This window comes from Bos taurus, chromosome 19 (genome assembly GCF_002263795.3).
Source record: "Bos taurus isolate L1 Dominette 01449 registration number 42190680 breed Hereford chromosome 19, ARS-UCD2.0, whole genome shotgun sequence".
NCBI classification, from domain to species: domain Eukaryota; kingdom Metazoa; phylum Chordata; class Mammalia; order Artiodactyla; family Bovidae; genus Bos; species Bos taurus.
This window is the reverse complement of record NC_037346.1, coordinates 26,065,062-26,082,164: the sequence shown is the minus strand read 5'-3', so window position 1 is coordinate 26,082,164 and position 17,103 is coordinate 26,065,062. Positions and strand designations below refer to the sequence as shown.

Below are 17,103 nucleotides of genomic sequence, written 5' to 3'. Positions count from 1 at the left end.
TCTCAGCCATGTATTTCCAATCTTGAAATGAAATCCAGTCGAAGGCCATGAAGACACAGGAAGAAAAGGCATGGAGACTGCTCTGAGCGCAGACCTGTGCAGGAGAGCTAGGAGACATGGTGATAATTTAAAAGATCACACACAAAAGCTTTAATTCAGTGAGAGAGATGGAATTCAGTTTTATTTCGTCCTCTCTTCCATTTACACCACGGCCTCGTCTATCAAAGAGGAAGAGGAAAAGGAGGAAAACACTCTGCCCGTCACCACAGAACTCAAGCATCAGGTACTCGTTCCTAAGAGGCGGCGGGGTATTTGTTGCTCCAGTTTTTTGGCTCCGAGAGATCACACATTCAGTACCAGTGTAGTGAGGAACCACTGGCGAACTGCTGGAAATGTCTTCTGGGTGAATCAGTGTGCCATTTCATAAAGTGCTTCTGGAGTTAAAATTCTTGTTGAGCTGTCAAAAGTGTCCACACTTTTGCAACACAGAGGATAAAAGAATCCCAATGGGTGTGTCACGAGTCCTTCCCAGCTGGGTCATGTTCTTGGCATTGCCGCTTTAGCCGCCCAGGCGCTGGCCCTCACCCCAGGCAAAGCCTCCTGGCCGCTCTTCAGGTAGTGGATTATAATTTGGATCTTCATCTGGTGTATCAAAAATAGCCTTCCTAAAAGACAGGCAACAGATATAATTTAGTCCCAGGGTCATCTTAGGTTCTAAATTCTACTCCGATATCAAAAAGATCCCATAGCGTGTCGACCAATGGATAAGCACTTCGTCTGCCTACCAATGCAACAGTTCTCCTATTTTGAAGGTATTCATAATTATTGCACTTTTACATTAACTTTTACCTCCTTTACTAATTTTTACTACAAAAGCAATATATGGAATCCTAGAGAAAACAGGAAACATATATGAGCAAGACATCCTCAATCCCCAGAGATAATTATGTTGGTGTTTTCAATATTCTTCCAAAATGTTTACATATGAAATTTTACAAAAGTTAGATTGCACATGTTGAGAAGTACTTCAGAGCCAGTGGGACAATATAAGCACCAAAGTAAACAACAATGTTAAGGGAGTATAAGCCATGAATAAAACAAGAAACCATGGATTCTTGCAGATATAAATGAACCCAAATTTTATAAGAAAAAGGATGTTTTCCATAGTCTCAAAGTACCTCTTCACAAAAGATTTAATGACAAAGGAGAAAAAAAAGTAACTTTGCCCTGGAGAAGCCCTGCAGATACCTTAATCAAGTAATCAAAATTAGTACCACTCTGGCAAATTCAACAAACTGAAACCCTGTGCCAGCAGGCTGCAATTAGAATGCAGTATCACTTCTCTGATGTTCCTGCAAAGGAGGAAAATCCTGAACCTCAATGTGAGGGAACATCAGACAAATCCAAATTGAGAGATGTTCTACAAAAATGGGCTTACAATTTTAAAAAATGTGAATGTCATGAGGGTCAAAGCAAAACTGAGAAGCTGCTCCAAACTGAAGGAGACCAAACAGATATGACAACAAAGCGCAACACCTGAATCTGAACTGCATTCTTCTGCTATAAAAAAAAATCCGGACAATTTCCCTAAGTGGAATTGGGTCTGAGGATTAACGTTTCTTTCCAGATTTTGACTATGTAGAAGGAAATACACATTAAAGGGGATCATGGGGCAGTAGGTGAACAGTTCACTTTCAAACACTTAAGGGAAAGAAGTCCTTTGTACTGTCTTGCAAGTTTCTGCAAGTCTGAAACTGTTCTGAAATTTTAGGGGAAAAAAATAGAAAACAACGAGACACCACTTTACAGCTATCAAACTAGCAAAAGGTAATAAAAATGTGGGGAAATGGACACACGGTGCTGGTGGAAATGTAAACCTGAGTATCCATTCCAGATGGCAGTCTAGTGATAAACCAAACAGCTATCCTACTTGCAGGAATTTATCCTTTGAAAACAATCATGGAAGTGTGCAAAGGATGTGCCGCTACATGGGCTACATGGATGTGTAGCTCAAGGATGTTCACCACTCCAATCATGGAGGGAAGAACAAGAAGGATGTCAATGTGCATTGATGAGGGATTCGTAAATCCTGTTCCATTCATACTGGGGGTATCATGCAGCTGTTATAATTTTTGTCAGAAATTTATGATGAAAAAATGATTATATTACATTTGAAAGCTATGAGATAGCATTTTAAAAAAAGTTTACAGACAGTAAAAGACTGATGAATACATATCAAAAAATACAACAAATCCCACCGTTTTATCCACGTGGTGGGGTTATGGAGGATTTTACTTTCAGTTACTCTACAACCAACATTTTATAAGAACTCACATTTTATTCCTTAAGTGAACTCTTCATAACGCAGTACACCCCAAGGACACAAAATTCTGGCATATATGGAGGTGCTATGAATCAAAGCTCTACCTTCAGGACACCGAGGTATGGAAAAAGGAGAAGGGGTTGCTTAAAATCACACAGCTGGCTGGCAGAACAAACAGCCTATGTCTGGTTTCTAGCCAAGAGCTGTTTCTACTCTACTTCACTGCTTCCCTCTACCACCTGTTTGGAAGACCAGACATTCCACCTTTAGAAACCCTTCTTCAGTCAGCTTTTTGCCATCTTGCTACTTCACATCTCTAAACTAAGACAGCGGCTACACGGAACCAGCAGGCTCCTCCCGGGGCCAGGAGGTGCCGGTGGTCATGTGGGACAACATCACCACCACCACGTTACCCTCAGGACACCCCGAGCCTCTGGCCACAACTCTGGCGCTTCCCACCCGATCTGAATGCTCCCCAACGGCAGCCGGATTGCTCAATCTGTAAATATTTACTGGCCTGAACTGTGTGTGCTGGGAGCTTTGGGAGCCCCAAGAAAACAAGATCCTGGACCTTGCCCTGGTTTATCTGCAAGAAATACGTCACCTGGTGTTAAATACTCACAAAATAGATGGTGTTTTCAAAATTCTTATTCCGCCAGGTTGATTGGGGAATACATCTTCCAAGAAAAAATATATGTGTCCAACTGCAATACCTAGAGTCAACCAGAAATAAAGGGGAGAGGATTAGAATTTTGATTGCAGGTGTCTGCACCAATGGAAAATCTTTCTACTTAGGAAGAAATGTCAATATATTGGGATTCCCTGGCAGCTCAGCTGGTAATAGATATATGAAAAAGTTGAAAATGAACATTATAGTCCTTGAGCATATAACTATCAAACAATCCTACAGTAACTATATACGAAGGCCAGACAGAATTAATATGACAAGTATGACAAAATAAGTTTGTAAGTAAAATAATAGAAAAAGTACTGCCAAGAATCTTACCCAAGAGGTCCACAATGATTGAGTTCCCCAACAACAAGGAAAACCCCATGAGCACCCAGGGTAGAAAGGGAGCCTGGAAATTCAGAAGGCCGAAGAAGTTCATGCGGACATACGGGTTCCTTCGGCTCCACACGTAGACAAGCATTATTGTGAAGGCCTGGCCCAAGAAAACTAAGCTCACAAACAAACCAAAAAGCTAGTGGCTGACATTAAGGAAAACAGCAACATTAAGTGTTAACAGGGAAGATTGGGCAAGAGAACTACGGATTGTATTCTAACACAAGTTTGAATTAGGAAAGGCAAGCAGTCGTTACATGTTTGGGGCGAGGTGGGGGTGGGGGGGGTAGGGGGGATAGCCTGAAAATAATTATCCAGAGTGATCAGGCAAAAACCTGCTTAGGCACCTGGATTGTTGCTACTTCAAATTAATATTCTGCTTTCACGAAGTTCTTGCTTCTTTGGAATATATGTTAATTCTTTGGTCAGTCATTACATGAAAGCTCATTCACCATGAGGACTCTTAGAAGTGAATAAAGCCAGCTGGGGCAAAACCATCTTGTCAGACAGGGCTCCCTTTAAGTTTGGTGACAATTATTATTATTGACATTAAAAAACAAACAAACAAACAAAAAAACCAACTGTCAGTTTTGATGGTGACCAAATATAAATGTCCTACCAACTTAGTTTAAAAGTGAAGTATACCTGGGGAGTCCCTGGCAGTCTAGTGGTTTTGACTCCATGCTTTCACTGACGAGGGCTTGGGTTCATTCCCTGGTCAGGGACCTGGGATTCCACAAGCCCCATATGGCACAGCCGGAAAAAAAGATAAGTGAAGTATACCACCCACCAGAATACATCTAAGATTTCTAATAGTAACCTGACTGGGTTAACGTTTCTCAGACTTGCTCACAGTGGACACCCTGTACAACCTCTAGGCTTAGACAAGCTGTTACATAAAGTGGGCTGTAAAATAAACAGGAGCCTGAAGCTGAAATGGAGGGGGAAGGGGCTGGCGCAGGCGCAGAGAGTTGATACTTTTATATGTTCATTCTGAGTCTCTAGCCTCTAGTGCACTTTGGGAGACAGATGAAAAGCTTTAGGAAGAGAGCGGGAGTTCTTTAGTATTTTCCTATATTTGTTCTATTCGTCGAAGGATACGGTCATTAAGAATCCACCAAAAAGGAACATAAATACAAAGTCTGCTGTCCGACCTCGGAAAGAGCCTTCTTCTAGCATTCGACAGTAACGATATCTTAAGTTCCAAGTTAAGAAAATGTTAAGTACACAAAAATGAACAAAGTGAAATTGAATGTATCACCTAAGTACACTTGGACTCCCGTTATTTGTGACAAGTCAAGACTTTGTTTCTGTAAGAGTATTCATGAGTGGTATTATTGTTACTTCTCTTTTTCCAGGCATTCTAGGCAATGGCTCTGTGTTTTACAAAAACCATTCCTGATTGGGGAATGAAACCAGACGCCATATAAAGATGCTTCAAATCTGTACTGTCTCCCCACGTTCAGCCACACCACAATCTACACCATCCTTGCTTTTTCACAACCTAACTTGGTGGAAATCCCCATCAAGAAGCTTCATGTGATTATCTGCTTTTCCCAGGTAGTTAAGCATTTCTATACTTCAGTCAACAAGGAGGCATTTCAATGAAAAAATTTAATTATTAGAAACTTACCAGAATGATGTATCATAGAGAAGACACAGGAATCCATCCCAGGGCAGGAAGCCTGTTACCCCTACAAGGCTCTTTGGCTACTGCAAATGAGCTGAACTGCAAATTCCCCGCTTCATCCAGGAAGAAATGCCCTGCCCGGTGGCCCCAATTACCATCTGACTACAGCAAAACCCTTCCTCTTTTTCAACAAACTGGAACATGGTGAGCCTGGCAGACAAAACACTGTCTTTCCAGCTGGCAGAACCAGCAACTGAGATCCAAGTAGATCTCAAGTTCTCCATCCCCCATGAACCCGCTTCCAGGTTGGGCTTTATCACTCAGGACCCCTTGGAGTTATTTTGTAAGAACACCTCAATTAAATCACTCTGGTCTCCCTTAATCAGATCTGTAAGTGGCGCATGGGCAGAAATGTAAACAGTTTATAATGAAATACCTCCCATTTGAATAAACAGTGACCTACAAACACCCTTAAAATATTACTAACTGACCAAGTATTCTGTGTATCACTGAGCCAGTAGCCAGAAGTTACAGCTGAGATGGTAACAAAAATAGAGTTAATAGTTTCAAAATTAATACTGTATTTCCAAAGTAAAACTAAAGTTTCTATGCTAACCCCACTTCGTAAAGGATACAGAAAAATCATGTTAAATAAAAAATTGAATCCAACTGGCCCAAAAAATAAGAAATTGGTGATAAGCCTCCATATCTGTTAAAAGAAAAAAAAAATCAAGAGAAAGACAGATTAAGTAAAACACACCAGGAAACATTTTCATATTAAGACAAGAGATAGCCTATGACTACAATGGTTGAAAGGCCACAAATAGTTGATTCTATTTTCTAAACTCAAAAGTGAGACACACAATCCGACACTGAATTTTTTTGCCGCCTCAGTGTCTGAAAGATCTCACTCACCCCTGGAAAGTTCTAAGCCTGACAGGACAGAAAACGTGCAATTGTGATTGTATTAAAAAAAAAACAACAACACAAAAATCCATACCATATGGTCAGGCAAATGACGGGAAAAGTGTGATGGCAAGACTAGGTTGATCTGTAGACTAGGAAACAGAGGTTTCATATATGTAGTATCACAATCTAATGAACAATCCCAAGATACCAAAGGAAAATTACAGGATCTAACAGCAATTATATTAGCCATCAGAAACATCCAGAGTAAAGAGTAATTCTAAAGCAAATACTCGAGTACTAGCCTGAACAGATAGCCAACTTACTACAAGTAAAGATCTAATACTGTAATAATTAGTTTAACTGGTAGATATGCACTTATTTTCAAACCCTGATATACTCTTCCCCACCCAAACCATCCACGCCTGCAATAAGAACAACTACTCACAATGATAGAACATTTAACATTTAAAGTGTTTTAAAATATTATCTCATGTGATTTTAATTATCCTGCGAGATGAGGAGGCTGGCAATACCATCCCCATTTCACACATGATGTAACTAAGAGACTTGGATGATTTTTAAATGGCCTGCCTAACATCACACAGCTTGTATAGGGAGACTCTGAACTCAAACCTAGAACTCCTAATTTCACACATGGTGTGAAGAGTTTAACCTTAGGCAAAATCAAGCCTTGTTTGTTTGGATGGAGCTAAAGCTCCCAGTGAAGGGCTTGTGAGTGGAGAAGGAAGAAGGCAATGATAAGGGTTCACGGGACTCCTTTATGATCATTAAATTCTTAAGAATTGCTAACTGTTAAAAGTTGAAACAACTCAGAATTGTTTACTGCATACTAATTGCATCCAGGATTGTAGAGTCCTCAACCCTGTGAGGAGACAGGCATATAAACAAGTGCAAGTATGAGATGAGAGATATAAAAAAAGTATTTACAGATACTCTAGGGACACAAAGGAGGATGAATCTGAGAAGGCTACACAAAAACTGCATACTCTAAGACAAGCTGGAGCTCAACAGGTATAAAGTGAATGAAACACCTCTGAGACAGAGGAAAAGCAGGTGTAGAAACAGAATTACTGGCTTTTGGGTCTCTCTTACTTCGACTATGGCCAATATGATGATCCTAGAACAAAAAAACGCATCCCTCTTTAGCATTCTAATTACCGGAAAGGACCGTCTCTCACTGTAATCTAATAAACTGGCGTTTTCTTAGATGTCAGTCTTCGTGAGGATGATGTGATCCCTGGGAGAGGATTAGAGCACTCACTGAGTTTCTGAACTGGATCACAGGGATAACACCAACGTGGTGACTGTGCCACATGGTGCTGAATGGACTAAATATGGACATCCTCTCTGACTCTCCCTGGACAACTAGCGGATCCAGTCTCCTCTCAATTTATAATACTAAATCTAAACCAGTGATTCCTAAATATAGGAACTGGACGCATCAAATCAAAACCATACAGGGAACTTTATAACATAGCCTTGGTGATTCTGATTTGGTAAATGCTGAGGATCTTGAGAATCTCTTTAAAAGTTCCAGGCTGCAGAATCATTGCTTTGTACTCCCCCCCCACCCCACCCAACACTTATAATCAAATATTCCCACTGAGTTGTTTGAGATAGTATATGGCAGGATTAGCTACTAAAAAGAAAAACAAGCTTAAAAACTGCAACATTAAATGGCAGTTGTGATGGACCACTTACTTGAAAGTGTTTAAAGATTAATTCAGGATTGAAGTACAACTGAAAAGGTGTGATCAGTTCCAACTGCTGAAATAGAAAAACAGCTTCTTCAAGCAAGTCAATCAAGAAACAGTATCATCATTTACTACAAAAGACTAGTAGTTCTGACAATTTCCCACTCTCAGTCACTTAGACTGAATTATTTAAGGTTTACTTCTTAAGCTGGAGGAAGGTTGGTAAAGAGTTCTCTAGAACTGGCACAATTCTTTGCGTTCCCCAATACCTAACACAAAATAAAAGCCTGTTGTTTCAATAGCTGAGGCTGATGAAGGTATGGCAGGCAGATGGTAATGTCTTAGATTCAGGGCAAGTAAGAGCAGCTGCTAGGATTACGCCCAATACATGGGCACCACCTAAAACAGCTGTGTGAAGCAACACAATTCACTCGAACCAAGAACCTGCCACTATGAGGGCCCGGTACTTCCAGGCAACCTCTATAACAGACTTTATTTCAAGACTTTTCCCGCTCAACAACTTCCATCTTTCTATCTTCAACGTCTACGTTTCTCCACTAAGCGGACCTTCCTCCCAGTAGTCACAAGGATCATTTTGTGGATCTGAGAACACCCTCGGAGTTCTCAAACACGTTTCCTGGGTGGGCGGCTCCCGCAGCCCTGACTTGGTACAGGTCCTGCCTTTGTCTCAGAAACTGACCCGCAGTCCTGATCCTCCACCCCTTATGGAACGGCACCTCTTTTTCTGGATCACTGGATAGTACTTACGGGGCGATTCTGAACCCCAGAGTGAGCCCTGTACGCCTCCACCCACTCTTGAGACCAACCCCTCTGAGCTTCCCCGAGGCCCAAACCCCAGTTTCTCGAGGACCCGGGCATATCCAGTACAACTCATGAGAAGCTGGCGCTGCAGCTGCTCACCACAGCGGCGGTGGTGAGGACGCAGGCGGTGGTGTAGGCGCGGCTGACCGGTGGGATCTGCAGGTACTCCAACCGGAGGCTCTGGTACGCCATCTTCCCCACCGCCGCCGGCCCCCCACCCCCCCACTTCCCCTTCCGCCAGTCCATCCCAGCGGCGGGGCGGGATCAGGGCGGAACCAGAGCGGGACCCTCCCCGTTATGCTGCTATCCAATCAGCGCTGATCAACTGTCCAGCCACCAGCCGCTAGAGCCCGAAGAAAAACACATCCGCCAATCACGAGTTGCGTTTCCGCGGCGGCCCAGCCTAGCTTCTCCACCCACCAACGTCTCGGGGAAGGGAGTGAATACCGATTCATTCTGCCAATCCCCGCTGGCCACAGCTAGCTTTCCCGCCCGGCCCCTTTCCGTCACCAATCTAGGTGGCCCCTCCCCGGACAGTCGGCCAATTAGGAGCGCGGTGGCATCGTGCCCTTGCTATCGTTCGCTGAAGCGGATAGCGGTCAGAATCTGGGGGAGTCAACCGCGCCGCCTATCTCTGGCAGCCTGCGGTGGTTTAAAGGAGGTGGCGGGAAGCTGGTGTTTGGTCGAGTTTATCACTCTCATAGTCGCTTGGGTAAGTGCCACGGGGCTGCATTTTCTTTGAAGAAAAGCGGGAACAGGTGGCACTCGGTGGGGCGCCATCCCGGCCGCTAGAGCTGCCTGATGGAGCAGCGTCGCCAGCGGGCCGCGAACCTCCACCCTGAAGGTCCCGGCATGCAGCGGGGGCGCGGGGCCTGTCGGGAGCCAGTTCTCAAGCCGGAAGTAGTTCCTGCCCGGAGGTTTCTGGAGCGTCTGCTCCTCAACTCGTTGAGGTGACCTGTGTACTTCGCGCGTATCACCTGCAAATATCGGTTGAAGCCTTATTCATCCTGCCCTCAGGAAATCTAAGGCTTGCAGAGAAGATAGGCTTGTGATAATAGTAACCTAAAGCAGGACTTGGGGTCGCAGAGTAGTCACGACTGAGCGACTTGAACTGAACTGAAAGCAGGACTTGATCAGTTCCCGAAGAGAGGCCCTGTTGGTTTAAGGTGGATTTTTTAGTTTGGAGGCTTGATTAGGACTGGGTAGAGCTCATGAAAATCAGTCCAGTATTGGTAGAAACTGCTGAAGCAAGAGTTGCAGAGAATCTTGCTGTAACAAATTGTTGGCGAGATTCTCTAGAGTAGGAAATGGCAACACACTACAGTATTCTTGCCTGGAAAATTCCATGGACAGAGGCGCCTGGCGGCCTGCAGTCTGTGGGATCTAAAGAGTCAGACACGGGGAGAACACGCACGCCACGCATCCCATTAAAGAGTTCATCAGTCTTTGGCTGGGGATTTCATAATGAACAATCCAACCATTTGGACAATGAAAATATTATTCTGGTCTAGAATAGTAGAGTCATGCTAATGTAAACAGTAAGTTGTTGGGGGGTGAGGCAAGGAGACTCTGGTAGTTTCAGTCCTCAGTGTTCAACCTGTGTGTGTGTATGGGTGGGAGGTTAGATGTTTTTGGTTTTCAAAAAACAACCCTGTAAAACCATTTTACCAGATTGGCAAAAATTAGAAGTATTAATCACTTCAGTTATGCTTATGTAAGGCATCTGGTCCCATCACTTCATGGGAAATAGATGGGGAAACAGTGGAAACAGTGTCAGACTTTATTTTGGGGGGCTCCAAAATCAATGCAGATGGTGATTGCAGCGATGAAATTAAATGACGCCTACTCCTTGGAAGGAAAGTTATGACCAACCTAGATAGCATATTCAAAAGCAGAAACATTACTTTGCCAACAAAGGTCCCTCTAGTCAAGGCTATGGTTTTTCCAGTGGTCATGTATGGATGTGAGAGTTGGACTGTGAAGAAAGCTGAGCACTGAAGAATTGATGCTTTTGAACTGTGGTGTTGGAGAAGACTCTTGAGAGTCCCTTGGACTGCAAGGAGATCCAACCAGTCCATCCTGAAGGAGACAGTCTTGGGTGTTCATTGGAAGGACTGATGCTGAAGCTGAAACTCCAATACTTTGGCCACCTCATGCAAAGAGTTGACTCATTGGAAAAGACCCTGATGCTGGGAGGGATTGGGGGCAGCAGGAGAAGGGAACGACAGAGGATGAGATGGCTGGATGGCATCACCGACTAGATGCACATGAGTCTGGGTGAACTCCAGGTGTTGGTGATGGACAGGGAGGCCTGGCGTGCTGCGATTCATGGGGTTGCAAAGAGTCGGATACGACTGAGCGACTGAACTGAACTGAAGGTACTTAAAAAGGAGGACAGTGGTTAGTAAAGGTCAGATGATGAAGGTCCTTGTAAGGCATGTGAAAACGTTTAAAAATGATCCTGAAGGCATAGGAAAGTGTTGAGGAAGTTAAAATCCTGTTAATCCACAGGATTCTCTCCACAAGACAAAGACAGCAGTTCTATGAATAAGCATATCCAGATTATAATGCATTAGAGATAATCTGTAAATGAGATTACAGAGACAGAAATTCTACCCTATTTATACTGCTAAGCTATTACAACCATTCTGTTTTTAGCCATTACATAAATTCTCAAGATTAACAGCACAGTCTTATAAAAAGATTTGACAGCACTATTTGCTTCAGATTCTTTGATAAGGTTCATCCTAAATTTGCCTGGTAATTGATGTAGCCATTTGTTTTAGCTAATTTGTCTGCAGGAATAATGAAACTTCTTTTGTTTCTAAGACAAGTATCTGGTTACAGCCCAAAAAAGGTCCCGAGGTTAAACACCCACAGTGACAGGGAGATAGGAATGCTATTTTCTTAGATGTTTACATTTGAAAGGAATGACTCCCAGACCCTTAAGAAAATGCCAGGGTTGTAAAGCTTACTGGAGGTTTGCTCACCTTCTAGTGGTATTTTTTCAGATGGCAAGATTGGAAGGACGGGGAGTTGAGGACATTGGCAAAGGAATGGTTAACGTGATGGATCATGGATCCTAAAGTGGAGTGGGGAAGTGAAGTGGGAGAGACTAAAAAGAGAGGCTCAGAGGGCTGAAAGTCTTGAAGATTAAGATATAATATGAATATAGGAATGAGTGTTGGAAGACTAGCATATGAGGTTGTGGTCAAAAAGTAGGAGAGTTGGGGAGAGAAGTTACAAATGTCAATACCTAGGTTGCTGAAAGAGTGGAGATGAAGGTCTGAAAAAGTGGACATGCAGAACTGAGTTTCTAGGGTGTTGGTTGTAAATCTGAACGTTTACATGGGGTAATAACAGAATTCAGAAGGCTGAGCCACGGGCCAGAAGCCTCAGTAATTGAGAGGTGAGGGAAATGGACAAAGAGGAGGAAGAAGGGAGGCTGATGAGAGTCTCGGAGAGGCAGGATTTGTATCCTGTTGTGGATGTGTGAGGCTGGAAGTAGCATCAAGTATCAAGGAACATAAGCTTCATGGTTTTTGTTTCCTGCTCTGTTTGTTTTGCTGTCTATAATGTAATTTGTTATTTTTTTTAAACGAAAATTTTTCTTATTACATTTGCAGGTTGTTCACAATCAACAAAGCAAAAAAAACCCCAAAACAAAAAAAAACCACGAAGATGTCTGTTGATCCAATGACCTATGAGGCCCAGTTCTTTGGCTTCACACCACAGACTTGCATGCTTAGGATCTACATTGCCTTTCAAGACTACCTGTTTGAAGTGATGCAGGCTGTTGAACAGGTTATTCTAAAGAAGCTGGATGGCATCCCAGACTGTGCGATTAGCCCAGTCGAGATTCGCAAGTGCACAGAAAAGTTTCTTTGCTTCATGAAAGGACGTTTTGATAACCTTTTTGGCAAAATGGAGCAGCTCTTCTTACAGTTGATTTTGCGGATTCCCCCAAATGTCTTGCTTCCAGAAGATAAATCTCAGGAGACACAGTCTTACAGTGAGGAAGAATTCCACTTTCTCCAAAAAGAAATTGAACAGTTACAGGAGAAGTATAAGACTGAATTGTGCACTAAGCAGGCCCTTCTTGCAGAATTAGAAGAGCAAAAAATTGTTCAGGCCAAACTCAAACAGACATTGTCTTTGTTTGATGAACTTGAAAACGTTGGCAGAGACCATGGGGCTAGTGATTTTAGGGAGGGCTTGGTGTTCCTGATCCAGAACTCCAGAAAACTCCAGAATATCAGAGAGAATGTGGAAAAGGAAGGCAAACGATTGAAAATATCTTGATTTCTCAATAGAAAAAGGAGTTTCTCAGTAGGTGGACGGTATGGGATTTATATCGACGATATTCTTAATCCTAGTGCACTGTATATTGGGAGGGTTTCTTTTTTCACGCTTTCTTATATTCCACATTCTCCTCTGTTTTAGTCCGCTCTCCTGAAGCATCTGTGTTTTATGTTCAACTAATCTTTGAAGCATCTGTGCTTAGAGGTCTGTAATGGGTGGGAAGGGATTCTTGGTTCATTAAGAACTCATTTGGGGGCGTGACTGAAGAAGTAAAGCTTTCCCTGGCCATTCAAAGATATTTGTAAAAGTTGTACCATGGTTGTGAGTCCTTTGTAACCTTGACCTTTTTGACTTACTCTTTGGATGAAACGAAATGACACAAAGGTTAAATGGGTGTCGTCTTTATTAACCAGCCACCACATTGTGGGGCAGCCAACACAGATTGCTTGTTCTTGCCCAGTAACTTTTCTCACACGAGGAAGTTAATAACTGGCTGAAAGAAGCAAGTAGCAGAAAAAACAACCATGACCTTTAGAAAGAAGAAAAGAAGTTTGTTTCTAAGATAAATCCTTGATGATGTTAAAGGGTTTAATGTCTTGGAGCCCAGCAATGGAAGACATTGGACAAAAAAGGAAGCATCTTACTGGCATAGAAAAGGAAGCCTGGAACATACTGAATTGCAAAGATTATATTAACTATTAGGTATATATACCATTTTTTTTTTTGTCATACTCCAGTTAGTTTTGGAATCTGCCTTGAACCTTAATATTTAATTAACTTATTTATTCACACTCATAGAAACTCTCAGTGGTAAATTTCAGCTGTATTTTGTGCTTAAATTCAATGAAACAATATTTCCTTTTGTAACTAATCCATGTAAAATGTTAGATCACCCATGGAAAGGGGAGAAATGGCAATAGCTGCTCCTAAGGTATTACTTGCTATCCATGTCTTCCTAAAGCACAGAATTTGAAGTTTCTCCTTTATATAGAAGTGTAACTAGGGTATTCATATTTGCAATTAAATATTCATCAGTATAAGAAGCCTGTGTTTACCTGGAATACAATCCTGTACATTAAATATGTATATTTTAAAAGCTTTGATTTATTCTACTGTATTTAATGTCATGGTGTGTGTCTCAGTATGACTTTTTAGCTGAATGATCCTTTAAAGTCATCATCATTATTATTATTTTTTACATTTGGAGCTTATTTAAAATCTCCTGGGACTTCCCTGGTCCACTGGGTAAGACTCAAGCATCCACGGCAGGGGGTGCAGTTTCAGTCCCTGGTCAGGGAACTAAGATCCCACATGCCCCATGATGTGGCCAAAAAAAATAAGGGATGGGGTTGTGTGAATGGGAAACAGTGGGACCACATGTTTAGAACACTAGGCCATGTATTGGGATTCAGTGCTTAGTCAGGATCAGAGGACAGTAAAGATCCAGTATCCAAGACTGTAAACTGGAAAAAAAGAACAGTACATATTGTACCTTGGAGACTTAATTTTGGAGAACAGTCCCTTTTATTGGGGGTAAATTATTGTAGTAAACTGGCTGCACAGTGCAGGCTGATGTTGGGAAATGGTAGGTGTTACACTTTTGGTACTGAAATACAGGGTCCAGATATCAAGGCAGGTAGTGATACGGGATTCTGGGAAAATAGAACTAGGAAATGACAAGATCCTGCTGTCAGCAAACACTGAGCTTATAAAGGTACAAGCTGGTGAATTGGAGCAAATTCTAGAGCTCAGTGGGGGGGACTGTTGGGGGGCTTCCCTTGTGGCTTAGCTGGTAAAGAATCCTCCTGCAGTGAGGGAAACCTGGGTTCGATCCCTGGGTTGGGAAGATCCCCTGGAGAAGGGAAAGGCTACCCACTCCATTATTCTGGCCTGGGGAATTCAGTCCATGGAGTTGCAAAGAGTTGGACAAGACTGAGCAATTTTCTTTTTATAGCTATTTAGCAGAGAAGGAAATGGCAACCCACTCCAGTGTTCTTGCCTGGAGAATCTCAGGGATGGTGGAGCCTGGTGGGCTGCCGTCTATGGGGTCGCACAGAGTCGGACACATCTGAAGCAACTTAGCAGCAGCAGTGGAGAGAGACGCTGTATCTTGGAATGCTGGGTAATAGGATGAAATTGGTTTTGGAGGGACAGTAGGGACGTGAAGATTATGGGGTGAAATTTGAAGCGGAATAGGAAGTTTGGTGGGCTCACTGCATAGTTGGAAATTAATAAAGGACAGAAATAGAGGAGACTGAAAAAGAATTTATTCCATCAGAGATACCACAATTGCAGACATTTCCAAATAAAGTATACGCTGTAGTAGAGAGCTATGTTTTGACATTAAACATTCATGAGAAAACAGAGACGGCATGTGAGTAAATAACCTGTCAAGGTGGGTTTTGGTATTAGGCTTTTGGGGTATGACATGACAAACCCCTAGGGGTTGTGTGATTTCCTAGCGCGAATTCTCAGCAATCAGAAATCTCACTCTCTTTTGCGAGGCTCTGGAAGGGCTCCGGGCCAGGATAAGCAACCCCCACCCCCGCAATTCCTAAAGACGCAAGGGCAACCCTTTGGACCCCCAGCCAGGGCCCCAAGCCTCATTCCGCGCGGCGCAGCGCGCAAGCTATGGGCCCGCGCGTCCCTGGAGGTCTGCAGTCGTTGGTCCCAAGCGTCCAGGACACGACGAGACCGTGACTTCCTGGCAGAACAGCTCCTTCGGCCTAGTTTCCGCTCGGTCCCGACATCGATAGCGTCATCAAAGCCTAAGGCAGGGAAAATGCAGTCCCAGTTAGCTCAAGTCTCTGGGGAGATGGTGCGCTACCACGACAAACGCCACTCACTGTATGCTGCGCCCTTGTGACGTCCGCTGCGCGCTCAGGTCCGCCAGGTCCCACGCACCGGGCTCTGTCTGCGTCAGCTCGGGGTGGGGTGGGGGGGGCACAGCTGGCTCCTGGGAGGGGGGGTCGGGCGATGCATCACAGGAATCCGGCCCAGCCCAGGCCAGGGCGCCGACCCTCCCCGCGGGGCCCTCTCTGGAAGGCCGTGGGCCCGGGTCGGCTCATCCCTTAAAAAACAGAAGGTTGGACTCGCTGTACACGCCCCAGACACAAAACGACAGACTCCCTCTGCGTGCCTCCACCTCACACAGCGGTAGGGTCCAGAGACATTATCCTCATTATAAATGGGGATCCATCACACCGCGAAGACTCTAAACTCTGTGTTCCCGTCCCCTCGTCCCCAGGTGCTTATTTCATTACCGACAGCTGCTTTGGCTGTTTCTACTGATGGACAGTTAGACAAAGGTGGTGACAAGCAGAGAAGAAAAGACACAAGCGTCAAAAGCTAGACGAAGGGGGTGCGGGGCGTCTCCAGGCACAAAATGCTGAGCACTTCCTTTCCTTTCCCTCCCGCCTCAGCCCTGCGCGCATCCCGCCCGCCCGCGCCTATCAGGCAAGCTGTAAATGGATATAGGTAAAGATGCAGGAGGTGATGGAGAAGGCGATGGCCGCGTAGATAAAGATGGAGAGGTGCGGAAAATGGTCGAGATAGCAGCCTTCATCCAATGGAGGGGCCTCTTCCTGGGGCTGGGGGCGCGTCGCGCCCTTAGGCGGCTGCCAGGGGCGGGCCCCCTGCGCCTTCCCGCCAGTGCGCCGACCGGCCTTCCTGCCCGCGGCCCAAGCCGACTTGGGCCCACGGACAGCGGGGGGCTCTTCCGGAGGAGCCTTGTCAAACAGGCCTTCGGAGTCAGAGTCGGGGTCCGGGCGAAGCTGCTCGGGGTCCCAGGGTTTGCGCTGAAAGAGTTGGTCAGCCATTGGCGAGGAATACGGGGAGACGGGTATGTGGGTTCTCAGTGGTCCGGTCCTGGCAAGGTCTAGGCGCAGTGGGCGGCGACGGCGGGGCTGCGGCTGTATTTCAACCACCCGGGTGGGGGCGGAGCCGGGGGCCTCTGCAGGGTCTGCGCCACGTCTGTCTCAGTCGTGGAACCTCTTGTTTCTGGCTCGCGCTTCAGCTCCCAGCCTGTTGCAGAGGTTGGCTGTCCGGGTTCAACCTCCAGGATGCTCCAGGGCTGGCGCCTCGGGAATCTCTGTGTAACCTGGCTTGTTTCCATGGCAAACTGACCCGGGGGCGGGGGGTGGGGGGGTGATGCAGGAAGCCGGTGGGGGTGCGAGCTGCTAACTGGGATCCGGGAGGGCGAAAAGGGGACTTGGGGCCGAAGAGGCTGAAATACAGACAGGCAGGATCCCAGTTCCACGCGGAGCTCCCTGGGGGTTTATTTCTCCTTTCAAAAGATATATTATGTGATCTTTTAAAATTAAAACATTTAACACATAGA

General features: G+C 44.7%; 3 protein-coding genes across 7 annotated transcripts; 1 reads left to right on the top strand and 2 right to left on the bottom strand.

Moving 5' to 3' along the window:
• Positions 1-149: 149 nt before the first annotated feature.
• Positions 150-8,681, bottom strand: DERL2 (derlin 2). Of its 3 annotated transcripts, none has more exons than XM_005220203.4 (7): positions 8,409-8,678; positions 7,648-7,713; positions 5,652-5,725; positions 4,488-4,581; positions 3,330-3,525; positions 2,946-3,036; positions 150-665 (listed from the first exon to the last, which is right to left on the bottom strand). In XM_005220203.4, the coding sequence occupies exons 1-7, from the start codon at positions 8,517-8,519 to the stop codon at positions 560-562; spliced, it is 738 nt and encodes a 245-aa protein (XP_005220260.1). In that variant the 5' UTR covers positions 8,520-8,678; the 3' UTR covers positions 150-559. The 3 variants fall into 3 exon arrangements, with proteins under 3 accessions (XP_005220260.1, XP_005220259.2, NP_001030231.2); XM_005220202.5 differs by having other exon boundaries at positions 7,648-7,710; positions 8,562-8,678; NM_001035059.2 differs by having other exon boundaries at positions 155-665; positions 8,562-8,681.
• A 391-nt stretch (positions 8,682-9,072) lies between these two features.
• On the top strand, positions 9,073-13,865 carry MIS12 (MIS12 kinetochore complex component). 3 transcript variants are annotated; one of them, XM_024980510.2, is made up of 2 exons: positions 9,073-9,412; positions 12,089-13,865. In XM_024980510.2, the coding sequence occupies exons 1-2, from the start codon at positions 9,264-9,266 to the stop codon at positions 12,762-12,764; spliced, it is 825 nt and encodes a 274-aa protein (XP_024836278.1). In that variant the 5' UTR covers positions 9,073-9,263; the 3' UTR covers positions 12,765-13,865. The 3 variants fall into 3 exon arrangements, with proteins under 3 accessions (XP_024836278.1, NP_001070437.1, XP_010814246.1); NM_001076969.1 differs by having other exon boundaries at positions 9,081-9,174; positions 12,089-13,860; XM_010815944.4 differs by having other exon boundaries at positions 9,347-10,840.
• Positions 13,866-15,011: 1,146 nt separating this feature from the next.
• On the bottom strand, positions 15,012-16,631 carry LOC788205 (uncharacterized). The gene is given in 2 exon segments (NM_001105644.1): positions 15,012-15,532; positions 15,611-16,631. A coding segment is annotated over 1 exon segment (366 nt). The 5' UTR covers positions 16,583-16,631; the 3' UTR covers positions 15,012-15,532; positions 15,611-16,216.
• Between the last annotated feature and the right edge of the window lie 472 nt (positions 16,632-17,103).